The sequence below is a fragment of the Pimephales promelas genome, chromosome 18 (genome assembly GCF_988280905.1).
Source record: "Pimephales promelas chromosome 18, fPimPro1.hap1.1, whole genome shotgun sequence".
Lineage (NCBI taxonomy): Eukaryota > Metazoa > Chordata > Actinopteri > Cypriniformes > Leuciscidae > Pimephales > Pimephales promelas.
Genome location: NC_142786.1, coordinates 25,900,514 through 25,921,468, shown reverse-complemented (window position 1 = coordinate 25,921,468; position 20,955 = coordinate 25,900,514). Strand labels below are relative to the sequence as shown.

At 37.3% G+C, this 20,955-nt stretch overlaps 3 protein-coding genes across 9 annotated transcripts in view; all 3 read right to left on the bottom strand.

The window, feature by feature from the left end:
- Positions 1 to 783: 783 nt before the first annotated feature.
- On the bottom strand, positions 784 to 4,810 carry ak2 (adenylate kinase 2). 2 transcript variants are annotated; one of them, XM_039681165.2, is made up of 7 exons: positions 4,610 to 4,810; positions 3,422 to 3,547; positions 3,187 to 3,297; positions 2,785 to 2,879; positions 1,782 to 1,854; positions 1,501 to 1,696; positions 784 to 983 (listed from the first exon to the last, which is right to left on the bottom strand). In XM_039681165.2, the coding sequence occupies exons 1-7, from the start codon at positions 4,706 to 4,708 to the stop codon at positions 976 to 978; spliced, it is 708 nt and encodes a 235-aa protein (XP_039537099.2). In that variant the 5' UTR covers positions 4,709 to 4,810; the 3' UTR covers positions 784 to 975. The 2 variants fall into 2 exon arrangements, with proteins under 2 accessions (XP_039537099.2, XP_039537098.2); XM_039681164.2 differs by lacking the exon at positions 784 to 983 and having other exon boundaries at positions 1,346 to 1,696.
- Positions 4,811 to 5,685: 875 nt separating this feature from the next.
- anln (anillin, actin binding protein) lies at positions 5,686 to 18,044 on the bottom strand. 6 transcript variants are annotated; one of them, XM_039680929.2, is made up of 26 exons: positions 17,863 to 18,044; positions 16,596 to 16,746; positions 16,048 to 16,449; positions 14,939 to 15,240; positions 14,377 to 14,746; positions 14,090 to 14,289; positions 13,895 to 13,999; positions 13,360 to 13,468; positions 13,086 to 13,175; positions 12,320 to 12,522; positions 12,084 to 12,238; positions 11,841 to 11,985; positions 11,413 to 11,548; positions 11,140 to 11,325; positions 10,928 to 11,054; positions 10,794 to 10,842; positions 10,639 to 10,689; positions 10,473 to 10,535; positions 10,201 to 10,233; positions 9,189 to 9,210; positions 8,986 to 9,098; positions 8,694 to 8,747; positions 8,310 to 8,396; positions 7,372 to 7,479; positions 7,122 to 7,294; positions 5,686 to 7,039 (listed from the first exon to the last, which is right to left on the bottom strand). In XM_039680929.2, exons 1-26 carry the CDS (start codon positions 17,878 to 17,880, stop codon positions 6,925 to 6,927), a joined length of 3,567 nt encoding a protein of 1,188 aa, XP_039536863.2. In that variant the 5' UTR covers positions 17,881 to 18,044; the 3' UTR covers positions 5,686 to 6,924. The 6 variants fall into 6 exon arrangements, with proteins under 6 accessions (XP_039536863.2, XP_039536864.2, XP_039536867.2 ...); XM_039680930.2 differs by having other exon boundaries at positions 12,320 to 12,519; XM_039680933.2 differs by lacking the exon at positions 17,863 to 18,044 and adding an exon at positions 16,877 to 17,055.
- Positions 18,045 to 19,755: 1,711 nt separating this feature from the next.
- ptp4a2b (protein tyrosine phosphatase 4A2b) overlaps positions 19,756 to 20,955 on the bottom strand; it is a 35,445-nt gene continuing 34,245 nt past the window's right edge. The window contains exon 7 of the mRNA XM_039680640.2: positions 19,756 to 20,918. Within this exon, the coding sequence (XP_039536574.1) occupies positions 20,807 to 20,918 (112 nt within the window). The 3' untranslated portion in view covers positions 19,756 to 20,806. The remainder of the gene's footprint in view (positions 20,919 to 20,955) is intronic.

The following is a 20,955-nucleotide window of genomic DNA, read 5'->3' as shown; positions in this document are numbered from 1 at the left end:
GACACTTGCATTTGAGAAGGAAACCCCGCCCACTGACGTCGCTCGAAACGGAAATGAATGCGTGTCACAACCTTACAGTCTATGGTCACAACGTTCTGACTGTTTAATAAGTGTCAAATCTTTTAAACCTATATCTAAAATATTTTGTGTAATATTAGTACAGTTCATCGGCAAAAACGGAAAATATTTTAAATAAAGCGATGTACACCATTGGTTCTCTCAACCAGGAGACCATTAGCCCGCTCAGCGTAAAATCTTAATTGCTAGAATTTAAAAACAACAAAAACGTAGAGATGTACAGCATTAAAATGACATACGTTTTTAGTTCATTATTTCATCAGAAGTACCAATGGTCAAATTAGCTTAAACAGGAATGCCTTTGAACAGCTGGGGGCTTTGGGGTCAAAAAGGTTCAGAACTTCTGGTTTTGTATTTCTCCTAATACAAACAAAATATGTAAAAAGTGTATATTCTTGAAATATTTTTAATAATAGGGATCTCACATTCAGACCAAAAGACTATTCATTTCAGTTAACACAGATGTCTGTTGTTATAGTGTACAGATTTTAAAAATGCTTTACGTTTTTGACACAGACCATTTCGCGTACGTCAGCCAGATTGACCGATTTGTGAAAATTTTAAAAAGAGCATACCTAGAAAACGAATATATATATATATATATATATATATATATATATATATATATATATTCTGTCTCACAAACTTCAGAAATATGTTCTCAAAGTAACATAATGAGAAACACAATGAATCAAAATCTTCATGTAGGTAGTACAAAATAGCCTGCCAATTTTATTGAAGGTAATCAACTGGTTTTCAGCCAAATCTGAGTTCATTATAAAAAACAATCACTACAAGGAATGATCAAAATTAACATCAGAGACACTTCCAGCTTCCCCATTTCCCCCCATCCATTATTTTCACATCTGGATCAACCTGAATGGGAGAAACTGGATTTCATACAGCTGCAGAAAAAAAAAAGAAAAAGGTCCACAAGTAAATCAATTATTCAACTTTAAATTAAACATTAATTAATAAATATTAACTAATAAAGCACTTCATTAAAATGTTTATTTATTTATTATTATTTTACATTCAGCAATCAAACCAAGTATGCACATGACCTCTACTGGAAATCAAGCAATACTACAAGATCCAAGCCTACTAGAAAAGTGAATTAGTGATGATTCCTGTTCTTATTTTTCACATTTCAGGGGTCTGGTTTGAACAAAAAGTGCTTAAGAGCCTTCAGTATATGAAGTCTGAACTTGATCATTGAGACTTTACATTTAGTCTGGGTTCTACAATCAGTTAGTCATTCAGTATATTAATATATTATAGCTTTTTTTTTTTTTGTCAAGGGCTCTGTAATCCATTGCTCAATAGACAGCAGATGAATCAAAACCATGTCTAAAGACAAAAAAAAAATGAGACGAATCAAATAAAGTGTTATAATTTAGACAAAATAAACGAGATCTTTACAGGTAGCAGCAGAGAAGGCAGCGAGGATGGAGGCGAAGACGAGGTTGGGGGACTGAGAAGCATCGACAGCAGTGTGCAGGCCACGGGCACTGTAGTACTGCACTAGAGGAGACGTCAGCCGGTGATACGAATCCAAGCGGGAACGCAGAGTCGTCTCGTTGTCGTCACTGCGGCGAATAAGAGGCTCACCGGTCACCTGTGGATGTATGGATCAGAACAAAACTTTATAGTATGCTTGTAGATGTCATATTAATAAGAATCTGAACAGTTTGGTTTCTCACATCATCTTTCATAGGCTCTTTGGGGGGGTTGAACTCTTCATGATAAGATCTGCCACTGGGCTGGTGAATGAGCCTGGGGAACGGAATGGTATATATACACATTACAATATGTATATGTATACATGTATATAAAACATTTTTTTTTTCCTTTGTTTATGGAATATTGCAGTATTATAAATGATTTTTTTTTTTTAAATCACATGCCCTCAATTTGTAATCAAATCAGTGACATCTTTTCTCGTCTCTGATGATGGGTTTATGGTTTACTCACACAAGGGCAGTTTGTTATTCTAATGTTAATCTAGCTTACTGCTAGTCTCATACACCAAACAAACTAACACATAGAATAACATTATAACTTTCAACACACTCAATTGCAGTTTAGTGTGATAGTGTAAACCAAGTGAAACCGCGCTGCGTTACCTCACAAGCTTCATTCGTCTAATAAACTGACCTGTGCGAGTATTAATTCAGCACTTGCGTGTAGTTCGGTAGAATGAAATGTCCTTATTTCTTGCGTGTGGCGCTGATATCGGTCCTTTTATTAGCAAATCACACCCTGCTTCATACCACAGTCATGTTTAAAACATCAATGTATTAATGAAACATTAATAGATCCATCAGCATGACAAGTTCCATAATTCTGCTAATGTGTCATCATCAACCTATGCCTTCTGTTATGGTAAGAGGTTAGCGCCCCTAACTGCAATTTTGTTTTACATATTGTGTTTTTAAAAAAAGGAGGAAGGTTCACTTCCTTAATGAGTTCCAATGAAAACTGCATAATGAAAAATGTTCCCGTCACCTCTCATTAAATATTACACAATAATTTGACCTATTGTATGATCTTCCAAGCATATGTGTTCTCTCATTTTTGAAATGAGTGTGATGTGCTATTCAGTGCATTCTATATTCATTAAACTAAACCGAGCTATTAGACTACATTAGTAATGATGGGCTCCAATACGATGCTTCCAATTTAGAGACCCCTCCATCCTCATACCTCCCACAGATCCTGCGCACTAGCAGGGAGTCATCAACGGAGAATTCAACCACAGAATCCAGTTTCTCATTACGCTTCTCCAAGAGGGTGTCCAGCTAAAAATGAGAAAGATGCACAGTACAGGTTGACAGATTGTAGTGCAACCAGCCAATCAGAAGTGGATACCCATTTCAAATCAAGGACTGTATTAAGGTCTGTTTACACCAAGAACAAATAGGAGGTGTGGGGGCTAGATGTGGACGTTAGATATCACGTCCACATCAACGAATGATACTGTGCTGTAGTTTCGACGTCTACTGCTTTAAATGCTCGAGCTCTTTAAAGCAGGATGCACTCCGATTGGCTGTTAAATGTTTTTATCATTCATCAACTCAATTGTTCACAGATTGTATAAGTCCTCACCATTTCTGCCTGTTTGACGGTACGGGGGAAACCGTCCAGAAGGAATCCATTTTTGCATTCAGGCGTGTCCAGATTGTTGTCTATGAGCTCCACTACCATCTCATCACTCACCTAAAGGAAAGGTGATGAACAGAGATTCAGGTCTAGAGAAGAACAAATCTAGAAATGTTAGGAAATTGAAATGTGAAAAAATAAAAAATAAATAGTTTACACTGAATATATCTATTCATTTTACCAGTTTGCCAGCATCCATGGTTTCCTTTAGACGCTGACCGAGTTCTGATCCAGATGCCACCATGGCCCTCAGCATGTCCCCAGTAGCTAAATGACACACACAGAACTTGTCTGCAAGCTTGGGTGCCTGTAGGGGAGATATATATATATATATATATATATACAAGTATAACAAAAATCACAGTTTCCGCATAAATAAGCAGTATTGCCGTTTTTGATATTGACAATATTAAAGTAGTAAATCAGCAGCAAATCAGCATATTAGAGTGATTTCTGAAGGATCATGTGACAACGAAGACTGCTTTGCCACCACAGGAATAAATTAAACTTTAAATATATTCAAATAGAAAAGAGCCATTTTAAATTGTAATAATATTTCACAATATTACTGTTTGTTAATCAAATAAATACAGCATTGGTGAGCATAAGAGTCTAAAAACATTACCAAACTTTTGACCGGTAGTGTAAATATGATTAAAACTATAAATCTCGATCATAATTCTGTTGTAACCACATTCACAAGCCAAATTTGAACTATTTTACTGGTGTGCAACAATATTGCTCAATATCAGCAAGCACTGCAAACCAGTAATGTTTTGTTTATTTATGTGAAATGTTATATTCTTTATGGTCTATTGAGTTACATGGTCGTTCAACAGGACTACAACTTTCTCAGTGGTCACAAAGTTACATGCGTTGGTTGTCACATGCATAGATCATTCCACATTTGCACTGAATGAACAGTCTGCCCAGGGCAACAGGGCACTGCTCTTAAAGAGACAGCAACACAGTGACACAAGCTAGTTCCCATGGCATAATGTTGGGTTTGGTTGAGTTCAATGAGTAACGTTAGTTCAACCCAAAATGTATAACCTGCAGTTATTTACCATCATGTCATTCCATCCAAACATGAATGACTTTTTTTCTTCCGTGGAGGAGAAAGAATGTTAGGCAGAATGACAATCGCCATTCACTCTCATTACATGGAACATATCAATGAAAGTGAATGGTGACAATCTGTCTAACCTCTTGATTTTGTTTTTCACAGAAGAAATAAGTCCGTAATGGTTTAGTATAGCATGAGGGTATTAGATAACAGATTTAGTTTTTTTGGGTGAACCACCCCCTTACTATCCTGCTGAACGGTTAAATCTAAATGAGCCACGCGGCCCTTCGCACGAACTCTCACCTGAGTCCCCTTCCCTGCTCCGGGTGGGCCGAGCAGAATGGCTCGAATGCCTTTCCGTATACCGGAGACAGTTGCATCCGCTTGCGTGCTGGGGGCCATGGTTACAAGGTGTAAACGAACTAAAAACACTTCTCTCCACCACTCTACACACTTTGCGTCCGCAAACTCACTCAGCCGAGAAAGGAAGTGTAACGCCTCCGATTGATGACTATGGACTACAAGGCCCGCCTTCTAAGACCAGACCGCCAATCTGATTGGTCAATAAGACGTCGATTATGAACAGCGCGAGCTCATTGGGTGAAAATCGAATACCTCACCATCATATAATATCCGGGATTTGGCCTGAAGTGACATTGCATCAAAAAGATTTTAAAGTATTATACTTTAAAATCGTTTTGATGCAATGTCACTTCAGGCCAAAATAGATAAGGCTAAAGATATCCGTGCCTAAAATGAAACATTACTCCTCACATCAAACTGTACAAAGGTGATCATTTCACTTTTCTTCTTCCAATTCCATGACTAACATTATATTACCCAGACCAGACCATTAAAATACATTGGAAACGCTAAAATAAACTATATTTATATACTATTTCCAATAGTTTAATAGATTTTAAACTATTTTAGTATATTTTTGTGTAGTGTTAACGTGTTTATAAATATTTCAGTTTTAGCAAGTATTTTAAATTTCTGATAGTTGACAAGACTAATTTTTGTTTCAGCTGATGTTGACCTTTTTGCTTTATAACAATTCACAAAAAAAATTTTGTTTGTTTTGATTAACAATAACACTGTGTTCAATATATCATTGCAATGACAATGCTAATGAAAATTAATGACAAACATTCAGCAGGTTACTCATACAGTATTTAAAAAATATATATACTAATTCTAAACATTACTAAATATAAAAAAATACAGAGATGAGCTTCATAATATTGAACATAAGATGGAACATCAGCATCAAGATTGACTTGCAAAGGTATAACACATGCATGTAAATTTCTTTCTACTTCAAAAATAGTGATAAAAAACCCCCAAAAGACTAAGAAACAGAATTAACAGATGGCATGTACGTTGTCAAAAGCTTGTTTATTTAAACTGCAGCTCTGTGTGATACATGGAATACACATTTGGAGTGTTTAAGATACAGAACACACAAAACAGCCAATTTAAGCCATTACACTAAAGTGCCTTGGGGTTAACTACAGTGATAGTGGCTGCATTTTGGTATTGTGCATCACAAGGTTAAGACATGTGGTGCCAAAACAAAGAAGCTTTTGTAAGTATCACTTATTCAACAAACTCGTTTGGACACAAGTTAATAAATCTAGAGTAAGGTATAAGAATTTAAAAAGTTATAAAAGTAAAGCAAACACAAAAATATACATACGTAGTAGAGTTCAGAAAATAGGGGATGTGCATGATAAAAATATTTTAGCTCACATACTGATCTAGCAATGGATAAAAAAAATGTCTTGGGGTATTTTCCTTTTCAATGAAAAAGGAAAATATCTGACAAATGCAGTCTGTATGCGTATTCTTTTGAAGGCTCATATCCCTCGTCATGGTGTAACTGCAAAAACTTAGATGAAGAGCTGTTATGACGAAAATATCGAATTGTGTTTTGAATTGTCTGCCGTGTTTGAACCACTCAAAAAATATATATTCCCTTTGGTTATCCAAGTGTCCTCTGTACTTATAAAGTTTTATAATGCCATAATCCAACCAAACCCTTTAGTTATTAAAATAAAATTCTGGTTCCCATGACGGACGAGCAAAAATCATCCCATTGACAGCATGTTTACCTTGCTTACAAAATATAATGGGTTTCTGAAGTTCAACTTAGAATAGGAATCAAAAGCGTCACCACAAAGTAATGACATTCAATGTATGGTTATGGTTTAAATGAAATCTGAATACAGCAGGCATCTCAGCACACAGCAGTCATGCAAAAGACATTTAAATAAACATAAAATCAAGAGTTTAACAAAGAAAACAACTTTCATTAGTATTTAAGAAAGCCATACTACTGTAATTTATACAAATATCTAAAACATACCTGAAAATCCTTGTAAGGCAAAGCATGTTGCTTTTTAATATTGAAAAGTCTTTTCATTTATGGCTTTATTGATTTTTTTACGCATATACATTAGACTTTTGTCAAATTTATCATGAAGAACTTGTACAATGTATTTGTAAACGCTTTGTAACTGTAACGGTATATTGCACTTCCAAATCAGACAAGTACGCAGTCAAAGTGAAAGTCAGACGAGGAGATGTCTGGCCCTTGGTGTCAGATGAGAGCAGGCTCACATGGGTTTGTAGCATGAATCTGGCTGCCACATGCGCAGGTCCACCAAGATCTGGTTGAGCTTCTGCATCCACAGATTCCTCTCGTCCTTAGTGTCAGCACTCAGCCAGTTCCTGCATATTACAAAGTCATGTTTTGATTTAGAGTTGATCTTCATCAAAGCAGATGAACTCACATTTGTTAATTGGGTCTTACTTTGTGACACACAGTGTGTCCTTGCACTGGCTGACCAGGGTCTCTCTGTCATCTTCCCTCTGAGGTCTCACAGTGATGAGCTCAAAGGTATTGGGGCGGGCACAGAACTCCCTGTTTGCTGGCTCCACTTTACGACTGGTACAGTTGGCAAGGTTAATACGACCAATTGGATTCTGCAAGAGGAAGAACATGTTCATTTTAATGCTATGTAAAGAGCATCTAAAAAACAAAACCATTATAGTAGACCTACCTTCCGTTTTTCATCATCAGGGTAGGTCCAATAAGAGATGCAGTATCCTGAAAGGACACACCACCTTCTGTGCCAGGCTCCAAATCCACTGACATCCTCAAACATGGTCTGAAAATAAAAGACAACCTCACTAGCAATCACACAAAGCCATCTCAGTTTAACAAGAACTGTTTTGCGGTCCAAGATTAGGTAATCCATCTCACTTAAGCACCAGTCTTTCCATACCAAAATAGGATTAGATCCCCCTCATCCAGAAACACACCTTTCAGATTACCATATCTGGATTACTAGTGCTCCAAATGGAGTTATATTTCACAATGTAGACTGCTAGCCTATAGTAGAAGACTCAATGTGAGGTCACTTTAAGTGTTTTATTTAAGGAGAAGGAAAACAAAAACTAACATTTTCAATTACATGGATTAAATGACATAAAAACAATATATTTTAATGCGTTTGTGTTCTACCCCAAAACTATTAATTCACACAGAACTCAAAAGGTTTTGAGAGTGAATGCAAAGTCTCCAATGGATTTACAAGAGAATGCAATTTCCTTCCATCTCCTATTTTAATGTATTACTTTTACAGTTAAACCAAAACAAAAAATATTCATAAATGCGTGTACATATTTTTGAGCAGTTTTAAATGACACTTTCTGCTGGGATTAGGAAAATCCTGATTTTCTGGATCAAAGGTATCCCAATCTTACTAAAACATTTTGAGCACAAACTGATAGATTTTATTTTTTGATCTAATCCGATTTCAAAATTATTATTTTTCTTTTCAACAACGCATTTTCAAGATTTGATCCAACCCAATTGCCAATTACTTTCGGACATCCTGATGACCTACTGATCAAGTTTATCCAGCAATGACTGGATATTTAATGGAAGGATTAGAACGGTTTTATCATTCTTTATACTTTCAGAATAAAGACTCACCAGGAAGCCCCTTTCCTCGATCCGTGTGCCAACCTCACAATGCATTTTCAGGTAAACGTGCCCCTCCAAAGGACAAAGGAAAGGTACCTGTAGTGAGATAGGACACTGTGGATGTCAGTGGATAGGAGACTAAGAACTGGAGCACATAAGCATATCCAACAGAAGCATCATTTAAAGCAAGAGAGAGAAAGACACATTTGCCTGAAGGAATAAAGAAAACAGAACTAGCACACACAAATACAAAGGACATTGATGTGCACACAGGTTTATAAAGAAGCAGCTTAAAGTGACAATGAGTATTACCAAAAAGAAACCAAGCCTTGTTAGATAAATTCTCAGACACATAACAACCCGTGTTACTAAACACAGAGCAAATATAGCAACCTTGTTGTGAAACATGTCACTGAGCAGCTCTCTTTCACTCCTTTCATATTTGATCTAAAAGAAAGAAATGACTGCATGTGAAAGAGTCTGGCAAATGCAAAAGGCAGCACTGTGCAAGAAAAACAAGAGTAGTGTTAACTGTATTAGGCTGGTGTGAACACTCATGCTGTGGTTAAACCTCTCTCTCTCTGATGCCAGCAAGCATTAGATCTAGTGTTTCGCCAGGTGGTGGTGTTAGTATTTCATTTGTGCAAGAGTTGATTTCAAAAAGGAAGCAAAGGGAGGAACGTACCTTCTCCAATGGAAATTTGTTTTTCCCAATGGAGGCTAGAGTTAGCTTGTGTGATCCAACGAGTACAAAGCCACTGGTGCGCACTGCATTTGGACCACCAGGGCTAGCCATAACTGAAAATAAACATACAAAATAATATTTTAACAACAACCATTAAAAAGTTAGTTGAATTGAACTACATTTAAATGCCAATTAATACTCACCAGGTGTTTGGAGGTTGCTCTTCTATAATAAATACATGGAGAAGGCAAACAGAAAAAAAAAAAAAAGTATTATTTTCACATGGTGAAATGATTGTTTACAGATAGAGGAGGAACTGCAGACTTACAAACATTTATGGCTTCATTGTTCATTTATATTGTTTTTATTTGGCTGTGGGAGAAGGATTTTATAAAGGGAATGCATTGACGTCACTTTCCCGCCGGAACAACCCCCCTCAGCCTGACTGAGTGGCAAAAGATCTGCTGCGTGACTGGATTTAATAGGGGAAACTGCGAAAATGCGACTAAAACGAACAATTTTATCAATTTAAACTAAATGCTGGGCTCAATATAGTGTTCCTTACAACTTACTAAAGATACAGTAATCCATAGATATTGACATCCAGCCAGGAATCGCATTGCCTGACATTTATGTTTGCCTGATTTTGACAACGGGGAAATAAAAGCAATATAGACCTAAATAAAGTAAATTTGCCAGTGAACGCTTCATATAAATACAATATAGGTAGGTATAAATCCAGGTGATCCCTTATATCAGTGTTATATATATAGCCTACATATATCATCCAGCCTTTTTTGGGGTCAAACATCCAATAACGCAGAATATGCAATGATAAATATTTAATTGAGGAGTTGTTAATATATATAACAATACAAAATATATGGGTATGGTTTTTTTTTTACACCTAAATTTAGCATAGTAACACAAAATGATAACTTTTGGTTCCATTTAAGGTTGGTTTGATTTTCTAATATTTTTAAAATAAGTCTCTTGTGACAAATATTGCATTTGATTAAAGAAAGTAAAAAAGTAATACTGTGAAAATTATTAGAATTTAAATAACTTTTCTGTTTGAATACATTTTAAAAATGCAATTTATTCTGTTATGACAAAGCTGAGTTTTCTTTCAGTCATTACCTGGAGTTATCAGTTTTACTAGTCAAACCTTTGGCAGATAGTATTTCTTGAAATTTAAGTGAATTGGCTACTTACAGAGATGGCGAGGAACCTTTTTGGTGTGATAGCCTGGAAAGAGAAGTTAATTTCAATGTAAAATACAGTGAACAATATTTATAAGAGCAAATTATACACAAACATGTCTATAAAGTACTATTGAAACCGAGACAAAAAGTCCTTTTTACGAATACGTTAACAAATGAATAAAAATGCCCTTCACCGTGCAATGTTTAGACTGACTAGACTAGATATTAAAACGCAAATCAACTGCCTGCACACCAGCAAGTGATAATTTTGAAACAGCATACCAACAAGCATGCTTCCATGTCATGGAAATGCTTCAGGAGAATCTGGACACGCTGACCACTGCTCTTTAGAGTAGCGTTCATTAAAACTTAGTAAGTTGTTAAAGTTTTACAAGCTAAACTTCCATGTATACTGAGCCACTGTAATATAGTACCAACTAAGATCTACCTTTGACTTGGGCTTTTTCCTCTTGTCAGAGTTCAGCTCCCGTTTCTGAACCTAAGAGAAAAACAAACAGCTACTAAATATTTCTGATAAAGGAAGATCATTTGTATTCAAACAGATGCATTTCACTTGAACGTACATGAAAAAGATGTACTTACAAAACAGTAGACCTCAATATCAATCTCAAAGTCATTAGAGACATCAGACCTGCACATTGTGGAAAGTAACATGAAAAACACTACACTGAGATGACAGGGATGTCAAGAGTGGCTTTATAGGAAATGACACTTACAAAGTGAATTTGGTGGTGAAGGTCAAAGCATCGCCACTTAGACCAGTGCGAGTGCTTGCAAGAGGAGTTGCCACTGTGTTTTCGGCTCCAGCACGGATCAACACAAAGAAGTAATGGTTTCCACAATCTTGCATCGAAAAGATGACATGAGTGAGAGTCTGATTGGGGATGAAGACGCAAAACAAAAAGTAGCTATACCGAAATACTCCTACCAGGCTTGTTGGTTGAAGAACAGATAAAGTCAGCCTTTAGAGGGAGTCGCAGCTCCAGCAGTGAGACGGACCCTTTAGAAGCAGGTATACCCATATCCTGGGCACTGCTTGTGCTTTTCTTCTGGGCCATTGGACCCTCTGCTTTTAGTCTGTCCATCTCAACCTTGAGGGCAGCCCTCCTTTCGGCTGATGCAAAACAAAAGTAATTACTACAAGTCTAAGAAATAATTCTGATATTCACCCGTGGAGTGCAATAAGGAAAGTATCACTTACTGGCAATAAGCAGCAATCTTTCAGCCTCAGCCTCCACCTGAGATCCTTTCCCATGTTCTTCATCTGTGCAGCAGTTAAGAGCCTGACTAGCCTGATGGATCACAGTCTGCTGCAGGTTCATCTCATTAGTCATCATCTGAGAACACAACATGGCATCATAAATTCCCCTCAGATCAAACTTCCAGCACGTATAAGAAATTTTCTTCCATATATACACAAATCCTTTTCCTTATCTCCAGTTCTCTTCTCTGCTATAACTTTTCTAATAAAGCAATCATTGCATATACTACAAATATTGCTGGCTCTATGACAAATCTCTTATGTTCTTCTACTTGATTTCGGTAAAAGCATCTGCTAAATGCAGTATTGTAAATGTTTGGTATACGTAACAACACATTGTTTTTTAAAAAATAAAACGCTTTACTGACCTTCATTTTTTGCTTGATGCTGATGTGACTGGGAATCCCATTCATCTCTATCCTCTGAGAAACATCCTCTTTCCTCACGATCACCTGTTTAACATGAGGCCTCTCAGACTCGGTCTTGACCCTTGTGGATCTGTAGGCATCAATGCTGAAATCAAACAACCACTCATTAAACAACTGGTTACACAACGAATACTGAACAAATAAGTTTGAATGCTGCTTGAAGAGAGACGAGCAGATGCGTACCTGTAGAGAAGGTTCTGGTTTTGCTGCTCCTCTATGACATCAATGCTGTCAGATGATCCAGCTCGTAGCATGCGAGTCCTTTGGAACTTACTGGGTCTGGATACATTGTCAGGGGTGGAACTCTTTTCAATGAATGAGCTGGCAGGAGTCGATGTCTGGACCAAAAGAAAAGTTACTAGTTATCAGATTATTTGGTGTCACTGTTTAACTTAAAACATAACATCCTCAGGACTCACCATAGGCTTTCTTTCTGGACTCTTGACCACAGCTGCTACGGTCTCAGCAAGCGGAGCAAGGAGAGACATGGAGGAGATATTCAGAGCATCTTCATCACTTTGGTCCTCACTTTCCTCCAGTATTCCATCAAACAGATCATTTATCACCTCAGAGTTAACAGAGCCATCCACGTTCATCTCAATCTCATGGATTCCCTCTTCTTCTGCAATCACAAGAACATCCAATATCAAAAACATGTCATGGGAATTAGCACTATCCAATTTTATCATATATTATCAATATATTTATTCACCATGACTTCAGGGGTAATAGAATCAAGAATTATTTTTGTGAATATCAAAATTAAAGTAAGAGAAATATACTCTAAATTAGAATTAATTCACAATAGATATAAAAACACAATACTTCATGAAAATATGATACCATGATTATTTTTAACGTCATATAAAGTGCATTTAACTTCTTGCATTACACATCTACTTGGCAATAGCTGTTTGGTTGTAATACTTTCTCACTGATGCACACATATGGAGATTTGTATATTGAATATCTTCAAAGTGCTGAACAAGAACATCACTTAGACATGCGTTATAATAACAATTTTAATATAGAAATAATAATATTATAAAGTAAAAAAGCAAACAATTATTTACTTAGCCTGGTTCGTCACAGTGACGAAAACAAAAGTTAACGGTTAAAGCAAATAATGTGTCAATATGAAGAAAACACAGCATAACCTACACTACACCCATCTTATAGACACACCTTTCACTTCCTCTTGCTCTTTCACTGTAGGCATCTCTACAAGGAGTTCAACCTTCTTCTTAGGGCTTGGAAGAGCTGCACACTCTAGGTCTAAAAGAGGACAGAATTAACTACTCATATTTCAACATGAGGACCACTATAGTGTTACAGCAAACAAAACCTGATGAAAACACAGCATAGGAAAAGTTTGGCTAACAATTGTCAACAGAACAGTGGACTGATGCTTTAGAAGAATAAAGCATTAAATTGTATTATGGCTTAAATAATAAAATACCTTTTCCACTAGATTTAGAAGGGCTGTTGAATACTTCAGGCACAGGTGAAGAAGGCTCATCATCACACAGAGGCACAGAAGTCTGACTCTGTACAGGCAGTTCAATTGCCTGAGGATAAGAAATGGTAACATTAAGTTCTATCCATTGCTTAAAATAAAGTACTGGGTTTATAAAGTACAGAAACTCAGTGGTTTATGGAAAAATGAATAGTTTAAATGAAAAGTGTCCATTTAAATCTCTGCTAAAAGCCTGTTGTATTAAATAAACGCTAATATTAAAAGAGCAATATTGATTGTTTTATGCCATGTCAGCTATATGAATATTTTCATAGCAAGAACAGGTTAAAATTACTTAGTAAAAATAAACAGATAAATAAATTAATAAACATTAAATAGAAATTGTGATAGTAAAAAAGATATTACTAGGTAAAACTGATTTGTTTTTTTTACAATATGTATTATACAACAATATAGACTAATCTCAGATTGTGTGATGCTGTCCTATCTTAAAGCAGCAGCAAACATGAAAGCAAACCTCATTTTTAGGGTCATTCTTGACCTCATTGAGGTCCTCTTTACTCCTCAACATGTTGCCTTTTTGAAATCGATTACGAATTTGAGCCAGTTCTGTCTCTCGTTCCTATTAATACAAATAAATAAATGAATAAATATAGTGCTTATGTTTCAAATGCAAATTAACAAAGATGCACTTAAAATGGTTAAAACATACCATTTTCTGCTTCTGAGTGAGGACAGCCGTGGTGGAGGTGGCCTGGGCGCCCCCCAGCCTCTCCTGGAGCAGCCTGGACTTAGAGGTGGCAGAGGGAGTAACCACCGGTGTGCGGCCTTGACTTCCTAATGTGGAGGGAGTGTTCTGGTTACGCTCCTGGCACCTTTCTCCAAAACGCTCCAAAAATGACTTGACGCCACCTAAAGGTCAACATAAGCAAACATGAGTCTACATTCGTGCACTTCAGTTTAAACAACAATAACGAGCAGAAGAGAAACTCTACCGACCAGGAGTTCCAGCTGGGCCTTTTAAGGGTGTTGAGTCCTTGGTAAACCTCTCACGACCCTGAGGTACCACAGCAGCATCAGCAGAAGAAGAGGGTATAGGTGTCAAAATTGGTTTTGCAGGGCTTGAATTAAGTGTTCCTCCAGAATTCAACTTAGATGGGCCCTGGTTCTTCAGGGGGCTCTGAGAGACATAACCTCTATGGGGACTAGAGGGAGATGCGGTCAAAGATTTAAGTGGACTGGAGGGCTGGGTGGAGGAGTAAATCTTCAGTGGGCTGGAAACAGGAGAGGGAACTGCTTGGGGCAACTCGGTCTTCTGAGGACTAGGGGGAACTAATCTGGTTGACTTGATTGGAGAATAACCTGTTGGCTAAAAGAACAAAAATCTCCCATAAGCATTATAAGTTTTTACCCATGTAAAAACAACATAAAATACTGAAATGCTAGGTCTTAAGATTATTTTTACCCCCTCACTAAGAAACATTCAGACAATTGACAAGCCAAACAAAACTGTATGAACAAAAAAAGTCATAATGTATGAACTGTTGTTTAATTGACTGACCTGCTGGTCAACAGACTTGTGTGAAGCTGGCCGGGCAGACTGAAGTCGCTCACTGTTACTCGTCACTTTACTGACTGGTGGGCGCACACAGGACGTGCCAGGCTGTGCTTGTGCATTGTCCCGGCGAATGGGCGGATGTCCAAGGTCATCTTCCCAGGTGCCGATTGTGGCGGCAAGGTTCGCAAGCCTACCCTTTCTTCCAACGGGTAACTCAGAGCTTGTTGGAGTAGCAGGAGGGAGATCCACTTTCTGAGATTTCAGAGGAGACATGACTGCGCTCTCTGGGACTGTTCCTGAGGTCCCTGAAAGCACAATTTCATGTTTAAAAAATAAAGAGACTTTGAGGTGGTGACAATAGACCTGCATTATATGACAACAGACAAGAACAGTTTGACCTTAAATATCTAAATTGAAACTAGTGTGGAAACAAAGACACCTACATCTCGGGTGCCCTTGAGGTAAGCAAAAACATACCAAAAATTAATTTCAAAGTGAAATATCCCTCTAATGGCTAACCTAGTAGTCAACTGTTATAGGTTTTTTGATGGCTGATGGAGATATTTGAGAGAGCAGGGTAGCCGATTGACAATATAAATTATCACCATTTAAAGATATTAAGCATATCTGCAGATTTATTTATTTATTTATTTTTTTACATAATATAATGTCAAAAATGAGTCAATTTGGGAGAAAAATAACTTTACAGTATCAAGTAGTTATTATTTTACAGATTTATGTTAATTATGTTATTTTTAAAAACGAAACAAACACACATGTAAACAGTGCAACCAAAAGATCCATCCCCTGGATTTGCAGAAATTTGTGTGAACTTGTGGAATAAAATGTTTAAAGACTTGTTTTAATGATATAAATGTGTATTTTCTGACAGACGACAGTAAATGAAAATAATATTATTAGACAAAACTTTTGACCACCAACCAACGCTGAGAACTAAAAATTGCAAATAACGGGCTTGGCGATAAATCAGCCAACAATTGGCTGATGTGATCCCTAAGGCCAAATACAAAACAATCCTTCTGTACCAATATACTGGGCTACCACTTTTACTTCAATATAGCAAATTCAGGTAGTCAGAGAGAATTGCCTACCCTCCGAGTCCCAGTAGTGCCTCTGTTCAGCCAGTCTCTGTAGACGAGATCTCATGTTGATTGGTACATCTTTCTGAGTCTCTCTGGCTCCATCTAAAGCAGTGTCCTTCATTGCAGTATTTGAGCTTTTTGCTGGAGACTGTGGAGGGCACACCACCATCTTTTCACTGTCTGGAAGAGGTTGAGTGGGCAGCACCTCTGGTTCTGGTGTACAACGAGCAGACCTATGCTCTACGGACACAGAACGAACAGTGCTTGGTGCCAGGGGTGGCTTCTTGTCCGTCATTGGCTCAGAGGCTGTCGATTTTAGGGCCATCGGATGCTTGTTTTCTTCTCCAGTAAGGAGTTTATTTTCATCCGAACAACGACGCTTTGAGGGCGACGGCTTGGAGGAGGGAAGTGCTGTCCAGAAAATGAAGAAAAACATATTTTAAGAATACTGAACGCAAGAAATGAAACATCTGATGTACATCTACAGGCATCTGTGCATCTCTAACACCTGATGCGCATCTACAGCATGCAACAAAAAAAGTTCAACAAAACTGAACCTTTTTCAATGGCCGGCTCACTTATGACACCGTTAGTATCTGCAAGAGGATCCCTTGTCCTTTTTGCCATTGGACGGTTGGCCGCCGTTGGTCTGTCAGCCATCTTCCTCTGCAAATTCTCTCTACGAGCACGTGTGCGCTCTAACAGTTTCTGAGGGAGCAAAATGACATGCATTCACAATATTACAATAACCCGTATGACAGTGCTTATAGACCTCTTAACACACAAAATGAAAGTGTGCATGCTAAGAACAGCTCAAGAGTTAAAGGTTAAAACTTACTAAAAATAACTTTAGACAAAGTGTCTAAAGTTTCAAATCCCTTTTTCATGCACAGCCCCATTTATCTGCACTGCTCATCTTCTACGTGTGAACAAACTAGCAGCTCATTCTAGCAGAACATCTCAAACACACATGATTAACAGCCCAGTTACTGAGCAAGACCAAACACATTCCTGGAGTGTGGCTGTTTGTTGGCCGTCTCCCAGGGAATGAGTGGAAATTTCAGTTAGTGAGGATTTCATGTCCATGGAATTTTGTCATGTGACCAGCAGATGAATCCTATTGGTCAAACCAGGCTTCCTGTATTCAACCAACCGCAAGTTATGGCCACAGCCCTGACAGCTAATCTGTTTGTTCCTTATTCAAAAACATTGTATATTCGAATTCATGATATTTAAGTGCAGACAGATATTAAATGCAAATGTCATACAGCCCGCTTAGTATTTTTTACGAAAAAGTTTTAAAATAAACAATAGGCATCACATTTACAGTCAGTTCACATCAGCTTAGAAGAAAATATAGACAAAACAAAATTAGGCAAACCAAGACGTATAACATTAGGATGTTAAGTGATTTAGAGTCAGACATTAAAGAAGTAAGTTAAAATGCAGAGGCAAGTCTGACAAAAGTCAAGAACATTTTTACCAACAGTTTTTGAATATATATATTGTAGTGCAAGCTTACAAGCAAGTAACGTAAAGGTAATGTTTATTATATGCTAGATTATGACCAAGCAAGTAGACAAGCATGATTAACTTAGCTTTACACAACACGTAAACAAAACAGCCAAACAAGAAATTATAAGCGAATACGTAATTTACCTGGTTAATCAAATAATAAGTAACGACAAAAGAGAGAACTTTATTGCTAAATAAAGGTAAATGCAGTTGATGCAGGTAACGTTGAGTTAATAGAGGCGAGCTATTTATCAACAGCCTCCCTAATCATCTAACGATCAAATATTAGCTGTCACAAAAGACACTCACCTCAGTGAATGGGTCCATCCTAATATATGCTACAACAAGTTTAAATTAAAGCACAATCCTTTATGTTTTTCTTCTTTATTTGTCTGATGAGGGAGTAAAAGTCTCTCCGCTTTCTCTACACGCCACGCGCTCCTCAGCTGCTTGAAAATTTTGAATTTAGCGCTTGCTCACTTCGGTGTTGCCAGAACCATCTCAACGGTCGCGATACGTCACTGGACGCGAGCTGAACCAATGAGAGTCCAGGCAGTTAATGCAGCCACGCCCACCTAAAAAAATAACGCCTAGCGACACCAGCCTAGACTCGACCAGACGGGCTCTCTGACCATAGGCTTAGGCTCTGACTCGACAAAACTGCAAACTCCCATTTAAAATCAACGAAGCTATACTACAGTTGGAGTAATTTAATACAAATTATGATTTTATTTAGCTGGTTGACTAATTGTAATAGCGCTGTTTAGTGGCATGTAGGGCTATTTTAATTTAACATAAATTGTTACCTTTATGTTGGAGTAATGTGCACTTACGTGCATCATTGTTACATCATTGTCATAAAGTTACATCATTGTCATAACAACAAAGGAAAACAGTTGCTCTTTAAAAAAAACAAACAAAAAAAACATTCATACAATATGTTGTGGCATTAAAAAAAAAACGTTTAATACCCTATCCAAATTTATTAACGCAAGAAATAATTATCGAATTTGCGAACCCATTTCATCTTATGTTATAAAATTACGTAAATTCGCAGAGCTCAGTGCTTTCAGTTTAGTCTTGCATACATGTAAGGTAGTAGATTTTATATCTTAAGATCATAGAGTTAAATTATGTGGTCCATTTGATGTTATTCTCTGAATAGTATTATTAAATATTAACAATAGTAAAAAAAAAAAAGTTGGCAGACGACACAACGAACTGGTCTAATCCCCAACCATGATCCCATCACACGAGCCGATCCAGCAGATGGCACTGCAGATAAAGACAAACCAGCCCAGACTTGTTCAATCTGGAAAATCCAAAGGGAAAATCTGACTTCCATCTTTGTACTACAATCATTAAAAGCGATAGTTCAACCAAGGTGAAAATTCCGTCATCATTTACTCACCCTCAAGTTGTTCCAAACCTGTAACGTTATGTCTTTCTTCTGCTAAACACAAAATATGATTTGCTAAACACTAAATAATCTAACAGCTTCTGGTCCCATTGACTTCCATAGCATTTCCCACCTCCATATTATGGAGGTCAAGACAAGCAAATTATGACAATTTCAATTTAATTTTCTGGTGAACAATCCCTTTAAGAAGCATATGCATTAGAAATGGACTTAAAAATGATAAACAATTAGTCACACATCTCTGACTCTTTATATTACAGACTCCAGTGGATTATGTCAGCAGGTGTAGAGATGGAAGTAAATAGGTCAGGTCATTTCCCAACTTCCTGTGGATTTCTACCATGTGACTGACTTAAATATTTCAAGAGTTTAGTCATCTTCCATCTGCACTATCACTCATCACATAAGAAATGTCACATAGGGGAGCCGTTTCCTTTCAGTACACGAGTCACTGATCAGCCAGGAACTTTCAGGACAGAAATGTGTGGAAAAGCCTCATGGAGTCAAATGAGTCACATTTGGTTTGACTATTCAAAGTCCAACATTCTGGGTCATTTGCTGTTTGAATATAGAATAGAAATCACAAGATTGTTATTTCTTTCAGTTGCAGGTGACAGGACGCCATTTTCAACCAATTACTTTTCACATTATCTTCCACCATAATTCAGACGTTATCTTGGTTGTGGCTGTAAAAATCAGTCATCATGTAGTGACTCATCCACCCAGAAGAGTAAATAGCTAACATAATACAGGAAGGAACACACAATGAAAATAGGCCAGAATCAATTTCAATTCATTTATTTGTCTTAAAACCAAGATGAAGAGGGGCTGTTTCCAAAATGGGCACAATGATTAAAAATAAAATAAACTCAGAGCTGACCAGTCTCCCGCCTCTCACTTCCTTCAGTGTCTGAGGGCTGAACAGTACACATTATCTGTGCGTCACAACAAGGTCAACGGTAAAGCTTTTTACTGACCAGCCAGCGAAGAGCAGCTATAGAAAGTGAGTACCTAAGACAAGCCAAGTGTCCTCCTGTATTTGAATTTGGATGTAGGACGGTCCTAAGGGTGAGGGCTTTTCTAAGCTGGACAGAATATTGCACTCCCCACAGATTAAAAAAACAAGAGAAAATAACATGGCTCCATGAAAGAAAGAAGTGTCCTAACCCCACCCACACTCCTGACAAGACACTAATTATTGTGAATAAATACAGATGACATATTTAAAACCAAGGCTAACCCTAAATTAAAAGTGATTTCAAGGGGGCAATTGCTGCATTGGAAAAGAACTTCTTAATTTTGTTTTGTGAAAAAATATCATATGCCTACTTAGGTTGTTTCTGTAACAAAATTGGCTATTGTCTGTGGAAATGCTAAAAAAACAAAAAACAAAAAAAAAACATGCCCAACAAAATAAGTCTTAATAAAAATCAACAATGACAGCATTTTACAATTGTAAATCTTCCCATCATGGTTCAAAGTACTCGTTCTGAAATAACAAAAAATAAAAAGTCATCCCATGATTGTAAATTTGGGAAATCAGGGGAACTTGTGTGTATTCTTGCCCGTTTCTGTTAACGCTGGTTAACCAACCAGGTTTACGGGCTGATCTGTGTGCTTTGACCCTTCGCATTGATACTGCTGGTGAATCCATAGATCAGCGTTCATTCATTACATCTCTGTGATAGATTAGCCATGATTCATTTGATTAAAAAAAAAAAGAAAAAAAAAAAAAAAACACACAATCACCACAATTATAACCCACAGCTTTTGCTCCCCTCTACCCTGGTTGAAATTCCCACTGTTGTTTTGCATGACTGACAGAATGACACACTACTGGATACAGCAGTTGTGACCGTTGGCATCCTTGAACCGCAGACGCATCTTGGGTCTGTATTTTTCAAGGTAAAGAAGCTGTTTGGAGTTGAAGGCTCCACGTCTCTTCCTAAAAAAAAATAAAAAAATACAAAATACAAAAAATG

Coding starts and splice junctions, on each gene's coding strand:
- ak2 (XM_039681164.2), bottom strand. CDS start 4,708: ATGGCCCCCAGCACGCAAGCGGATGCAACTGTCTCCGGTATACGGAAA. Junction 2,880..3,186: donor CCGTCAAACAGGCAGAAATG/GTGAGGACTTAT, acceptor TCTCATTTTTAG/CTGGACACCCTCTTGGAGAA. Junction 1,855..2,784: donor GTGCGCAGGATCTGTGGGAG/GTATGAGGATGG, acceptor TCCGTTCCCCAG/GCTCATTCACCAGCCCAGTG.
- anln (XM_039680929.2), bottom strand. Junction 12,239..12,319: donor GTCCAGAAAGAAAGCCTATG/GTGAGTCCTGAG, acceptor CTTTTGGTCCAG/ACATCGACTCCTGCCAGCTC. Junction 8,748..8,985: donor ACAAATTTCCATTGGAGAAG/GTACGTTCCTCC, acceptor TCTTTCTTTTAG/ATCAAATATGAAAGGAGTGA.